General features: G+C 36.9%; 1 protein-coding gene across 5 annotated transcripts in view; it reads left to right on the top strand.

The window, feature by feature from the left end:
- LOC140153112 (uncharacterized) overlaps positions 1-14,669 on the top strand; it is a 145,374-nt gene that overhangs the window by 90,083 nt on the left and 40,622 nt on the right. For all 5 annotated transcript variants that reach the window (XM_072175745.1, XM_072175747.1, XM_072175746.1 and 2 more), the window contains 2 exons: positions 5,295-5,364; positions 8,447-8,644. In XM_072175745.1, coding sequence (XP_072031846.1) covers positions 5,295-5,364; positions 8,447-8,644 — 268 coding nt within the window. The remainder of the gene's footprint in view (positions 1-5,294; positions 5,365-8,446; positions 8,645-14,669) is intronic.

Raw genomic sequence — 14,669 nt, forward strand, 5'->3', positions numbered from 1 at the left:
AGTGTTTAATCACACTACCTATAGGGAGGACCAATTTGTTAATTGGTTACACTCCTTACCCCCACAGATAAGACCAAGTCAATTTCTCATACAATATAGGTCAAGCTGCTTCAAGTGAAAGATTGTGTGAAACAGTTTGCATCCAATTCTCATCTGTAATGATGAAGCCCCAGAGATATGAATATGAGTCAGCTGATAAGGCCCCTAACAGTCAATGTTGAGTTTCCCGTCACATAATTTCTGAAAACAAGTGAGGTAACTTTTTCATTATTCATTATTCATTATTTGTCTGCCTTTCATTATATGACCAACATCAACACGCATGTAAAATGTGTTGTTATTTGCCGCTCACTCACTTGAAGATGGATGTTTAGCCTAAATGAGATTCAAAAGTAGGCCTATATTACAAAGAGTCTGCAAGGTTGACAGCAAAATGTATGTTTTGATTTTGATTTTTCCACAAAAAATAAAGGGATATTCATAATTTTTTTGGCAAATATAACCAGTTTTTATTGGTATTTTTTGGAAAATCACAATAATGAATTCAAGTGAGGGTCAGAAAATGAAGTGAGGGCGGGTGACAGGAAACTCAAAATCGACTTTCCTTGGCCTAAAGAGTGATGGAAGTTTCTCAAAAAATACCCCACCATGTTATCCAAATTACATTTTTTGCCCTTGTCAGAAGATTGATGAATGTAGGTTGGCTTATAATGTATCTCCTTTAAATAAGGTGATCAATTGCTGAACATTAAATTTCTGGAACTCTTGGTGGCAACAGAACCACAAGCTGATAGCATATTATTGCCAAATGTCTTGTGACAAATTGAATAAAAATGTGCGACAAATTCTCACTTGGCACATAGAATGATAGAATAATGCATTTCCCATCCTGAAACTGGTAACATGACATTGTGAAATGTACACTCTGGCAGTAGTAGTACCCGGTAGTAGTATAGGTATAAATGGCAAAATGTAGATAACAGTATCCACATGCATCCCTTGGCCTGCTATATAGACCCTGTTTTCATAGAGAGATGTTTTGTGATCGACTTATATTGGGACATCAAAATAAGGATTTAATTAAAGCAAAGAAAGCTACAGTCAACTTCAAAACGAAAGTGAATTTGACTTTTACCCCCTCACTGACACCAGTTGTGTGTTCATGTTCATTCATACCCTGCATATAAATGTGATTTGAAGTATAGAGTTTGCATTCGGGAAGAAAATTTGTTCTGTGTCATAGGTTGGTGGGTTCTGAAGGCGTTTTAACATGGTGACCAACAGCAACACAGTGAGGGTTTGGTGCCCGGTTTGGGGCAAGAAAGACCTATCTGCAAAGCTGCCTTATGACAATCTGCATTCTATGTTGTACACATGACACTTGGCAGCTATTGCAGATAGGCCTTTCTTGCCCAAACCCCTGACAAGTTCAAATTTGACTGAGTTCAAAATGTGGTCCATGTCAAACAAAGAGATTCATCAGTCATGGTTGCTCACAGAGTTTACTCATGTTGTGGCATTCTCCTAAACCTCCACCCACCTTGGATTAACCCATTCAAACACCCCTTCTTCTTCAAGTGGTCTGTAAATACTCATGTATTTGATCAAAATGATTCCAAAACAGATCATCAACTTGTCTGGAGTTCAAGGATTTCAATGTTATTGACATTGTTCATGTGAATAAGGCTCTTCTAAAGCTAATTTTGTGTGTCAGGGTTTTCTAGAGAATGAGTAGGAACATTGGGACAACAGCCAGTACGGTTAATTGTCAATTTGAACAGTTGCTACTTGACCTCTTTTGGTTTATATCAAAAATCATCAATGTTCTCATTTTGTGATTGTCCTATTTATATGTTTTTATTTTGTAACCTGTGGGTCTCAAGCTTCAATCTATTATTTTGACCCCTAGCTCCCGGCCCTAGCTATGGAACAATGCTAATGACATTGGTTTTTGAGAAAAAACTCACAAGAGAGAATCAAAGCCTCTATCATTTACTAATGGTACTTTTTCTCTTAGATCTTCAAATTACTTCTTGCTTTCATACTTACTTTTCTAAATAAAGAGATAGGTTTCGTGAGAACAAGATGAATATTGCAAATGAAATGCTGTAAGTGTAAAGAAAGAGCTAAAAATAACAGAGAAAACAATTAAGTATGTCATGTATGATAAAACATGGTAAGGTGATGGTCCAAAGCTAACAAAATTTATGTACAATGGCTGTATTTTATTAAAATTGCACCTGATTTGATTGCATGTCAGTTCAATTCAAATCTTTACCAATCAACAGGCCTATAGTGTGTTTGGCTTATAATTGGTGAAAATTATCGGTTTTTTGTTGCTGCGTGAACTTCAATAAAGTCCCAAGTTACGATCGCATAAATACACATAAGCGCACACCAATCACGATTCATGCACTATGCAACTTGCATACACAATTCTGCATCAACACGCAATGTTAGGAGTCTCATTTGTTTCGCCAATTATACGCGGAACAAACTGTATTATTATAAATATTAGCACTAGAACATAGCCATTTATCCTATGGGGTCATACAGGAAATTGTTCTCTGTCATCTATAGATTCCAGAAGATTGTCTGTGTATTAATCAATTAGTCAAGCTTAATTAATGGCACTGGGTTGCCAATTAAGTAGAGTTGTGTCAAATGTGTGAAAGGGTTGATATTGGTGCTAATATTATTATAATGCGGATTGACAAAAGGGGATTTAAAAAAGGTTAGAAATTGTCACCCACTTGGTGCGGGTTGGGTTGAAGTTGTTAAGCCAGGTTTTACATCCATTATTACACTTGTAAGTTATCAAGAAACTTGTCTTTTTTGCGCCGAAAGTGTCAAGATCATGGGATGGTTAAGATTTGACAGTAAGTCAGGGATAACACTATAAGCTACCTGCTCAGTGAATTGGGATTTGTTGATAGTTTGAATTGAATGACTAAGAGAAGCACAAAATGGCCCAGCAAAATGGTTTACTTGCGCCCAACTCGTGTGATAACATACACTTAATATGAGTGATGACTAAGAGAACGAATAAACTTGATGTAAGATTTATTTTCAAAAGTTCATAAACCTGTTGTTTTGGAAGTTTAAAATGAATAGGTAGCTTTGTCACTAGATGCAAACAGATTCTACCATTGATATTTACCTTTTACGCTGTAAAATTGTGCTGAGGCTTGTGGATCAGGGTCTAGGTGTTGTGCCTGAGTATAGTACACTGTGGGTTTTTTTCCACAACTTGAAACAAGCATTCCATTTGAGCCTTTCCCTATGAGGCCCATCACTCAATACTATAATGTACAAAGTAGGTATGTAATGTAAAATTTTCATTATCCAAGCAATTTGTTTAAACATTTCTTGCCTATGGTAGCCCAGCACTCAATACTATAATGTATGCACTGACAAAGCAGGGATTTTTAATGCAAAATTTTCATTCAGACTTGACCTCCAAAGAGCACTGTACATTTTGGTTGCCTTTGCCAGAAGCAAGATAGCCAATTTGTGCATTTGATTAAATGCCATAAGACCTGAATCAACCTAGTCCACAATTCTAACTGCTTATCTGTACTTGCTGGATTTGAATGCATAATATATATATTTTACCCTCATGAAAAAAGGTCAAGATTGGTTTTCAGTGGAAAATTAGGAGTGTGAAATTGTTGGGACATGGCTATATATGATTTATGCTACCATGAAATTATGTTAGGATCAGATATAGTGACTCAGTGCGGAGGCAATATGTGAAAGAAAGCCCCTATTGAGTGTCAAATGTGATATGAAAGTATGAAGACTTTCATGCAGCTATGCTTGAATAAACAGAAATGTGTATGACAAACATCTATGAATACTTGAATTGAGAGAGTGAATTGAAATAACTGTCAACATTGTGGTAAACACGTACAGAAACTTTCTCCTCTCTCCTGTGTGTCTGTGTAGGGGTAAAGGGAAAGAAACAGATTTGTGAGAATGTCAAGTGATGAGTGCTGAAAAGTATGCATTCTTGGTCTTGCTTTAAAGCTGTTGCATTGTGTAGTGAAATTTAGGATGATGAAGATGGCAACATGAAAAGCATCAACATAACCTCCTTGTAATATTTCTATCCAGGGGTGTAGAGGATGCCCCAGCACCCTGTGAACTATGACTATGACACATTCAAATAATGTTTATTTTATGGAAGTAACTATTGATGCAGTTCAAGATCATGACAAATTTAAAGTTCACAATACACACAGCATCAGCATCAAAACTGGATCAAAGCTTCTTTAAGGTTGGTCTGAACCCTGGAATTATGAAAACTTTGCAAAACTTTGAAAGTTTGCATATATATTTCCAGGCTTCAGACCAACCTGCCCCACCAGAGCAGTCAGGGAGTGAAATGTCCTTGATGTTAAGAAAATGTTTCCAAACAAATGACCCTGGTTTGGTATGAATATAGGTATTAGCTAAATCACTTGTCCATTGTCACTGATTAATTTGATAACCAGGCAGGTGTGGTTCACCTTAGAAGAACTGCTTTGGCAGGGCAAACTGCTACAAACTTCATTGCTGTCTGGATATGCTGGGACACTCATCCGTACAACCATATCAAACTTTCTGTAGAATTTCTAGAATACTTTGGTAGAACTTTGTGTCCATAGGAAAAGTGAAATATTGGTTTGATATTGATTTATTGCCAGTTTATTGCTTGAACTTTTGAAACAGATGGGTATCCAACTAGAACTGCTAAAAATAAGCTCACAAAATGTACAAGCATCTTGGGACAAATAAACCCATTTGTCCCTAGGTAGTTCAAATGACATCCAATTTGTAATAATTGCATGTGTCATGTAGAGTTCACAGAGCAAGATAAATAAACAACATTTAAATTTTGTATTTATTTTAAATTTTGTGGGCACAAGACCTTTCAGAAGTTGTAAGTCTTGAACAGGTCAACTGCATTGTTGTGATATGGCCATACATGAACATATTATTTGATTCTACTTGAGCATAAGCCCCGCCAGAGCTCTTCTAGGATGATCCAAACCTGCCTGGTTATCAAATTAATCAGTGACATACAAGGTTTTCTCTGAATTTGACAGGGGCTAATTGATGTTTTAATGTTATTGCATCAATTAGCACCTGTCAAATTGAGAGATAACCTTGTCACTGATTAATTTGATAACCAGGCAGGTTTGATTCACCCCAGAGATTCACATGGTCTTATTCAATAAATATAATGTCTTCAAGTTATCAACATCAAACTGAAACTTAATATATTTTGTTTCTTTCTTTTTTGTTTTCAGGGAGCTGTTAGAAGAATTAGAAAAGTGCAATAATGATGCAGTGGAAATAGCAGAATGTTTCTTAGAAAAGGTTAGTGTTTGTTTGTCTAGTATTTCATCGTCTGCTTCACATACTGTCGTATCTCAAAAGGCTGCCTTTTGTGATGTTTGTATAATTGTCATCTACTTGTGATGAAAAACATTAACTTTATAATTATATTAATGTTGAGGTATTACATCACAATATTACAATCTCATGTCCATTCGCAAAAGAAAGAAGCATGATATACAATAACAATATGAAATGCAACAATGATAATAAAAATCAAACAAGGCAGCCTTTTGAGATACGACAGTATGTGATGCAGAAGAAGACGGTATCTGCTGTATTTTGACAGTGGTAACTCTGTGGACTAGCAATGTTTGCATGCTGCCACAAATAAACAGCTTGTAGAATTTCTTGTTTAAACTGGCAACAAAATAAGAAATAAATCGGCATTGGCATGCCTGACCCACTGGCATTTGAATTGAAATCTAACTGTAATTATCTTCTAATTGTATTCAGTTGTGCATATCTCCCAATGATCATTACTCACACAAAGGGGGTGGGCAATTTTTATAAAATGTAATTGCCACATATGTAAATTGTGATGAATGAGCAGTAAATTCCGGAGATGGCTACTATATATCGCCCTGTCCCCTATTCATCTGCCGATGTGTATTTGTGTCAATTACTACACATCGACTTTGACATTCAGTATTGCAGTTTGCAATGTTGTGACAAGCACTAACTATATTATGAAAGGAATGGGTAAATTGGCTGACAACAGGCCTAGCAAGATTTCACTACTGGACAATTATTACCTTTCGTATGCGTGTAATGATTGGCTTGAGAACACAAACCGATATCTAAATTGCAAATCAGACCCCTTTTTGTGAGTACAAGTTATGAAGGTAGGAGCTGATTTTGCTCCAAAGCACCTGTTCTACTCTCAGTCGAACACTGTTTGTAAGAGGGTATATTAGCTTTATTCTTGAATATCTGAAAATCTCGGCTTGGAACGCTTTAATGCTGTACTATGCAGGCTGTATGGCAAGGATTTTCTCATCACATTCCAAACTATTAGGACACAGTTCAGTAACCTGTGAAGGAGCATGAACTTGAAGATGTGACCTTGCATGTTTTGGGTATTACATATCATTTCCTAAATGTCAAGTCAGTCAAATTTCACCCAATCCCAACACTGGTGAATTGGTGTATTAAGATTCCGGAGTTCTTACCCTGGGAACTGAGAACAGTATGCTTTTTTGTGTGTGCACGAACACAAAATGTTAACATGATGCTAAACCATGTTGAAACTTGTCAATGCCGTTGTGCAAATTGGCCAAATTAAATCAGGTGTGTAAATTGGAAAGTAACAAACAGGGGTGTTTAGGAGCCAGGGGGTGCCATTCAGGTTTACGGATCACTTGGTCCATGTACTTATATCGGGCTTGTAATGAGCGACTAACATGGCAGGTGATTGCATTCCTGTCGCGCCGCCGCCGCTGATTTATGTTTGCCCAATGCACATTATTTCAGTTAGTGCACTATGTGTCAAATTTCTTTGTTAATGAATGTTTGGAATAAATATTACCCTTCACACTTGACATAATCCTTAACCCAGACTGTGAAGGTATGAAGAATATTTAAAAGTTATATGTTGATTTATTTATTATTATCATTGTAAAGTTCTATTGTTGTTGTTGTTTGTGTTGTTGTTAAAGTCATGAATATTTTGGGCATATCTCAGTTGGGGGGAAAGACTTCTAATGGGGGGCAGCTGCCCCCTTTGCCTCCCCTTGGCTGTACCACTGAAGCTTGGTGGCTTACTTAGGTACTTGCAGATCTAGTCTTTGTCAAAGACTACTCGTGATTGAGGGGGGGGGGGACGAGCAGGGAAGCCGAAACCGCAACACCCCTCGAATAGCAAGCAAAGGGAGCTCGAGCAGTGACTGTAGTGAGCGCATAATATGGTTCCAAGAGAGTGTGGTTCCCAGTAGTTCATCACCCAATGGGTAATAAAGGTACACAGTCTTGCAGATCAGGTGATTTCGCATGTGTCACATTTGGCACAATTGGCAACATATTTTGCTGTGAAGGGGGCAAGCGGCATCACACAGCTGATTGGTTGAATGAATCAAAATGTTTCATGGTTCTGACCATGGTGATAACTTTATGTTGAAGGAGCAATTTAAAGGTCATTGTTTTATTTAACCATGACATCTAAAAATAAATCAGTTTTATGTCCCTATGCCAAGTTGATTTTCTAAACATGGAGTATCACCATTTTTGTGGATGTAATTTTGTATATTTTAAGATAGAGCTCTTGGGAAAGAAGAACCATGCATCGCACACTTGCACAATATAGCATGAAATTACAATGGAAACATAACATGCATAGGCAGATAAACCAGAGGGAAAAATCTGGACATACCTGCCTGTGATGGGTAGACTTGTTTCAAGTCCTTTGGCGTCCATAGTTAGTGAATGTAAAACTCATGGAAGCTTTGCCACATCTTCCAAAAATTTCTACTTCTTTCCAAAGTTTTGAAGTTATCTATCTATTCTTTCAAAATAATTATTTACCATCATATTGTGAAAATCTATTTGACATTTGAATTGCTAGATAGTGGACTTCCTTATCATACTTTACCCCAGGCATACTGTGCACTACAGGGGTAGTGTTTGATCAAAATGCACACCATGCCCACAAGGTATATATACTTCCTCCCTAGTTTATATGTTGCCAGGGTTTCGTCCTACACAAAATTTCTGACCTGACTAAAAATCTGAGGGAGTCCAGTATATGATACTTCGGCCATGGTTCCTATTAGAGCATGAATAGAGAAAAAGCAAGGAGGAAGACTTGATCAAGGCTAGTGATGGGACTTGAACCCCAAACCTTCTGCTGGTGACTTTTGAGGCTCCACGGGTTTCATACAGAAAAATGTCACCCTTCACCAGGTTAATTATATCTTCCAATTTTGGCCTTTGACCTCTGTAATAATAAAATTATGTATTTTCCCCCCCAAAATGGATCTGCTCTATAAGATTATTGCGGTACTGTAACAGATTTATTCAACATTAAACATGTAAAGGAACCTATTTTGTTTTGTTTTTCTTATTGCAGGAAAGAGATTTCAGCGTGTACACAGACTACTGCACCAACTACCCCAAAGCCGTACAAGTCCTGACGGAATGTATCAAGAATGCCCAAATTGCCGCATTTTTCAAGAAATGTCAGACGAGTCTAGGTCACGCCTTGCCTCTTGGGGCCTATCTCCTCAAGCCTGTGCAGAGAGTCCTCAAGTATCATCTGCTTTTTCAGGTATGCATCCCTACATCCTTGACTTTTTCCCGATTTTTTTGTGTGCAGGTCCGTTTGATTAATACCGAAATAGCCTGGGCTTGAGTATCAGTATGGTAGGTAATTAAAAGGGCAATTATTCTAATGACAGTGATTGACCTGAACTCCAATGAGTAACATGAGATATTGAGGTCTTTGTCTTATGTTACTTTGTTTCCCAAATTTGTAGGAGGCAATTATAGAAATATAGCCAAAATATCAAAAATTGCGTAAAGGAATTTTAGTTGGGAAAATCACCTGTAATTGGCAAAAAGAACAATTGTTATAGGAGCTCAACAAGCCACATTCCTTTTATCTATGTGAACATTAAGAAATATAAACAGGGGATACAAAACAGAAGTGGCAGGAAGCTTATTCACAATGCACAGATGATCAGATGCCAGTGACTGTAATGATATGGACAAGGATGAGCTGGAGACAGATCACAGATCAGAACTCAACAGTGAAAAGATGCTTGTGGGCAAATTTGTCAATTAATAATAGAAAACTACACCTACAGACTATATAGTCACTGGATTCAGATGCTTGTGTCAATAAAGTATGCCTACGATGTATAGCAGATTCAACCCATCGTGGGACATTTTTCAAACAATCCATCAGGCTACCAGGCGATCATGCATATCACGCTAAAGACGAGGTACAAATGATTGACCGGCAGTCTGGATTTGTTGGAAAAACGTCCCACGATGGGTTGAATCTGCTATAGAATCTTTGGATGCTTAGGCTTTCCAAGCCTAAGTTTGACAAAAGAGGGCAGCAGAAGTCATCTCTGTCACAGCCTACATGTGAGACAGGATATGAGTAAAAAGTAGGCATCATATTTGCCAGGTATGTGCATATGAGGCCAAGTCCGTAATGAAGAAATCTTTGACAGGTACCAAGAGCTCATATCCTATTTGGTTTCATCACAGGGACTTGAGACTGGTAATCCAAGCAGTGTTTCTGCCTGCTTGTTTATGGAAAAGTGCAGCAGAGCAGGGTGCATGTGTTATTTTGTTTTTAATTTGTACTAGACAGATATTGCTTGTAAGGTGGATATTCACAATAGTATTTAGATTATTTAGAGACTAAACGATATGACTTTTTGTTTTTACTATTGCCTGTCGTCGATCACATGGTAGAGGATAGTAAAAACAAAAAATTTGTATCGTTAATTCTCATTCTTAGTCAGTTCAATATTATTTAATAACTAAACACTTTTATTTAGCAAAAATTAGGTTACCATCATGAAAACTCTGAAATGAAAGAAATTTGTTTACTGTTTTAGTAGCACATAATGCGTCCAGGTAATGCGATCTCGTTTGCGTATTATGCTATGGAACGCGCTAAATACTTGTGCCTCAACAATTTTTTCTGAAGTGAAAGAAATTTGTTTACCGTTTTAGTTGCACGTAATGCGCCCAGGTAATGCGATCTTGTTTGCGTATTACGCTCTAGAGCGCACTACATACTCGCACCTCGACAAGTGTCTTCCACGACAACACGGTTGCTACCATGTGATAGACAGTGAGCGGAAACCAATGAAATTCAGCGCTAACAAGTTAAACCACAGCCACTGACTAAGAATAAACAATAGAGGCTAATTGTGCTTGAAACAATAACTATTGTAGTCATGTTGCATCGCACATGACAATATCCTGACAACCTGATTCTATCAGAAAACATTTCAGTGAATCGGTACAGTTTAAGTCCACAAAGAAATAGAACATCTGTCAATGCATGTTAGGAATTCACCCCCTTTATGATGGAAACAATACCAACAGATAAATCGGTGTTGTCTCAACTAGCAACTCACAGGAGAACTACGGATGCAAGGGATGCATTAAAATCGCAGACTCACACGGGATGTATGGCATTCATACATTGTAAACCGTAATCTAGATTGGCATGCGTTATAGTAATGTTAGAAATGCTTGTTGCCTTTCCTATAGAATGCCTACGGCTTGTATTTACAAGTTTCCAATGTGAAAATAGGGAATTCAGATTTGGATGTAGGTGTTAATGTTCACCATATATTCACATAAGCATGGAGTTTGGCTTCATATTCATTGATAGCAGCTGTACTGATGCGAAACCTGCTTTGAAAAAGATGCCTCACACTCGTACTCGAAAGTTTGAATTTTTAATGGAACCTTAAGCATTGCACAGTGTGTTGTGACAAATTGAAAACCTCCATGTTGAGAGTTTTACGTCTTTGGCTATACATACTTGCATTACAGTGACAAGGTTGGGCATGTCTGTGATAGTTCTTGTATTCATCTGATAGCATTAAAAGCATTAAAAGTCTGTAATGCTTGCGAATGGCAACTTATGCCAAACCTGCTCTGTCTTGTTCCATCGTAGGATCATTTTAAAAGACCAAAGTGGATGAACATGAAAGATGAACATCAAAATCAAATTGTTTTTGAGAATCTTAAAATGGTGTGAATTTTGTCAAAGACAAAAATTACAAATTTTGTAATGCATACTTGTATCAAATGTACCAAAATGAAGATATCATTCATCTCTGATATTGTGATACACAAAGGTCAGTTCAAATAGGTTTTTAATCACAAAGCTATATCTTTACCTCATGGACTCCTTGGGTGTACACTGATCTCCAAGAAGCAAAAGGTCTGCTGTACATTTGCTCCTGAGGCAGCCAGGGTGATAAGAATAAGGTTAAGCTCTTTTTACATCAAAATAAGGTTCATTTCCTCCTCAGATAGTGAGACCTAGAAGTCTGGGGACCCTGGAGATGGGGGCTAGCTAGGTTTGTTTACCATATTGAATAATCACAAATGTAGTTAATTTACAATTAGGATATAAGATGCAGGAAAAGGTTGATTTTTTTGCCCTTTTCTGATGAACTCATACTTGAATGGAGTTGAAGTTGACTGATGGCATACAGTTGAGTTGCATGTCTCCCCATCTGTTTACCTAGGATATGAAGACACTGTGCTTTACCCAATTAGACTTGATTGGAGATAATTGCACTGTTTTGCTTCAATTGTGAAGGCAGACGATAAATATAGCTTTTAATTACAATGCCAACGATGCCGTTCTTCATGGTGCATCAATATCCAGTCGTAAAGCTAAATAGAGTAAGATAACATGCCCTGTGTAAGAGATCAGTATGGATTAAATTGAAAGGGTTGGTCAACTGTCACCAATTAGACTAGGGTGGTTCATTTGTTTGTTAGGATGAAACCTTAAACCACTCTGACCTATGCCGCCTTTTATTAACGAACCCAATGTCCGACATGCCATTCCCATACTCTCGGTATACGCCTATTTTTGTTTTACTATACATGTCACACCGTCTGAAGTTTCACATTGATGCTAGTCAGATAATGCCTCCGGCAGAAATAAAAAAAAATTGTACTGGTAATAAGGTAACACGAGAGCAACACAATCAATTTATATGATATGTAATGATATCCAACACAACATTTTTTTTCTGGAACAAAATATATCAATGATATAAAACTGAAAGGTTGTGGAAGTTTAATTGAGTGAACAAAGTCCAGAGATGATATTGTACAACATTACTTTGGTAATTAGCATGCAATTTAATAGCTGTCCTCATCAGTGTGACGTGGTATTTATTGATGAAGCTAGTCATGCAAATAAGGGCAATATAAATAGAATGGAGTTCACTTTCCAATGGTAGAATGTCCGCTGTTGTACATACATTGTAGTATGTGGGTTAAAAACATTATTTGGCTAGAAAAAAAACAAGGAAATATCTTTTTTGTTTCACTCCAAAATTTGTTTAAACTTTCAAGTTGGACTATTTGTGTGCAGGCATGAAAATGAATTCCTGCTTTTTTGATGTCTAGATTTTAGCATTTTTATTTATTTTTAGCCTGTTTTGAATAATTTTGGCCACATTTTATGCACTTTTTCCTGCTTCTACAGAATTTTCCTGTTTTGGTTTTGTCATGGAAATCTATTCTCATGCCTGTGTGTCAAGCCTTGAAATAAGCAGGCGCGGGGAGCAAATTTGCTCTCGTAAAGCCACCAATTGCTCCTGGTCCTTGTAAAATTCACATGAACCAGGAGCAATTTTCTAAAATAAATTGCTCCTGGTTACAGTTTTGCACTTGATGCAGTTGTGCTGGTATGCTGTATTGTATATGCAGAAAAGAATTTAATATTTGAAAATTGCTCCTGTTTCTTCAGAAATTGCTCCTGGTTCTTGTAAAATCCCAGTGAACCAGGAGCAATGTTCGAAACAAATTGCTCCTGGTTCCAGTCTGCTTATTTCAAGGCTTGCTGTGTGTGTGTGTGGGGGGGGGGAGTGGGTTAGTGTGCAAGTAATTTGTAAGAGCCTAGGTGATCCCACATCTTAATATTGTTAATGCTCAGAATAGTATGCATTAAGATTTTCTTTTACTAATATTTTCCCCTGAGATTTGGAATTTCATTTCAAAAAGTGAACAATTTCAAAAAAAGGTTATCCATTTCATCTTCTTGTTTTTGAGCAGATTGCTTCAGCAGCATATTCATTAGGCTTGTTATGAATTGATACTTGGTTAACTCCTTGAATTAAAATGCTTTGCCGGAATGTGAGTTCCTCTCCCGCAGGCACCCATGTCGGTTCATGTTATCCGTAAAGCAGTATGGTACATGCATACCATATTAGATTGACAATGTGTACTATTACATTGCTACATATGACACTTCTCTCATCGTAAATGATTAAATCCATTATTATGTCTTCAGAATCTGGGCTCCTATACTTTGTACATAACCTGGCTGTCTGATCAAGTTGTGTATCGGTCACCTGGAGCTACAGGGTTTTTTCATATCTGTAGCCTCTTCATAGAATGCATAGTTCATATACTTTATGTGTAAAAGTCTCTTTTGGTGTGATTTTTTTTGTAAATATGACAAGCCATGACCAAAAATTACATTTTTGACCAAAAAGCACATTTTTGACCAAAAATCACATTTTTCACCAAATATCACATTTTGACCAAAAATCATATTTTGACTAAAAATCATGTCAAGAATCATTTTTGACCAAGAGTCGCATTTTGGCCAAAATCACATTTTTGACCAAAAATCATGTTTTTTTTTACTAAAAATGATGTTTTTGACCAAAAAAAGATTCTGAAGACATAATAATGATAAAATTGGACGGATAATTTTGCATGATACCTGAATTTATCAGTCTCGCTAGAGTTTTCAAATATCACGCTCGACTTGCGTCGCATGATATTTGAAAACTCTAGCTCAATCGATAAATTCAGGTATCACACTCAATCCGTCCAATTTTATATCAATATTGGAGAGCGTGAGATGTAAAAAAAATGATAGTATGAATAACCTCATTCTACAGTGCAAACGTTGCTCTTCGTTTTTTTCTGCAAATTATTTTGATTTGGTTGATGTTTGTAACTTATCCAGAAAGGTTATCTTTCATGTTGCTAGCAGGTAGTGTTATTTATGAGTTTGGAAAGAAAAACAAGTACATATTCTCACAAATATATTTTTGTCAGATTTACAACCGATGTGTGGCAAATTAGAGAATAGAAAAAGCTATGTGTTTACTTCTCCGAGAAGAACCAAATGATAGATAATCAGATAATTTTGGGTGGGCTGTAATTTATTATATGATGTGTTACTATATTGCAATATGATCATAATTCAAAGAGTTAGATTTAAGACCGTGGGCCAATGGGCAATGACACCAATATCAACTGAAATATGTAGATGTCAATTGTACATTCAGCAGTTGCAATTTATTAAGCATATATCGTATTTACAGTGATACAACATGGGTGATAAATACCTTTAAAGAATTGATTTCTGAGGCAAGTCATCAGGTGACATTTTTAAATGAGAGCTGGCAGGGAGAAAACATACTGTGTTTTTCTGCAGGCTTCCTTTCTCAATGCTGCCTCAGCATCATTTGAGAGATGGTCTTATTTGTCTTGATTTCTTCTTCGAAACCATCATGACATTTCTCTACTAAAACAGTCAACAAAAGTGCTGGGGC

This window comes from Amphiura filiformis, chromosome 5 (assembly GCF_039555335.1).
Source record: "Amphiura filiformis chromosome 5, Afil_fr2py, whole genome shotgun sequence".
Lineage (NCBI taxonomy): Eukaryota > Metazoa > Echinodermata > Ophiuroidea > Amphilepidida > Amphiuridae > Amphiura > Amphiura filiformis.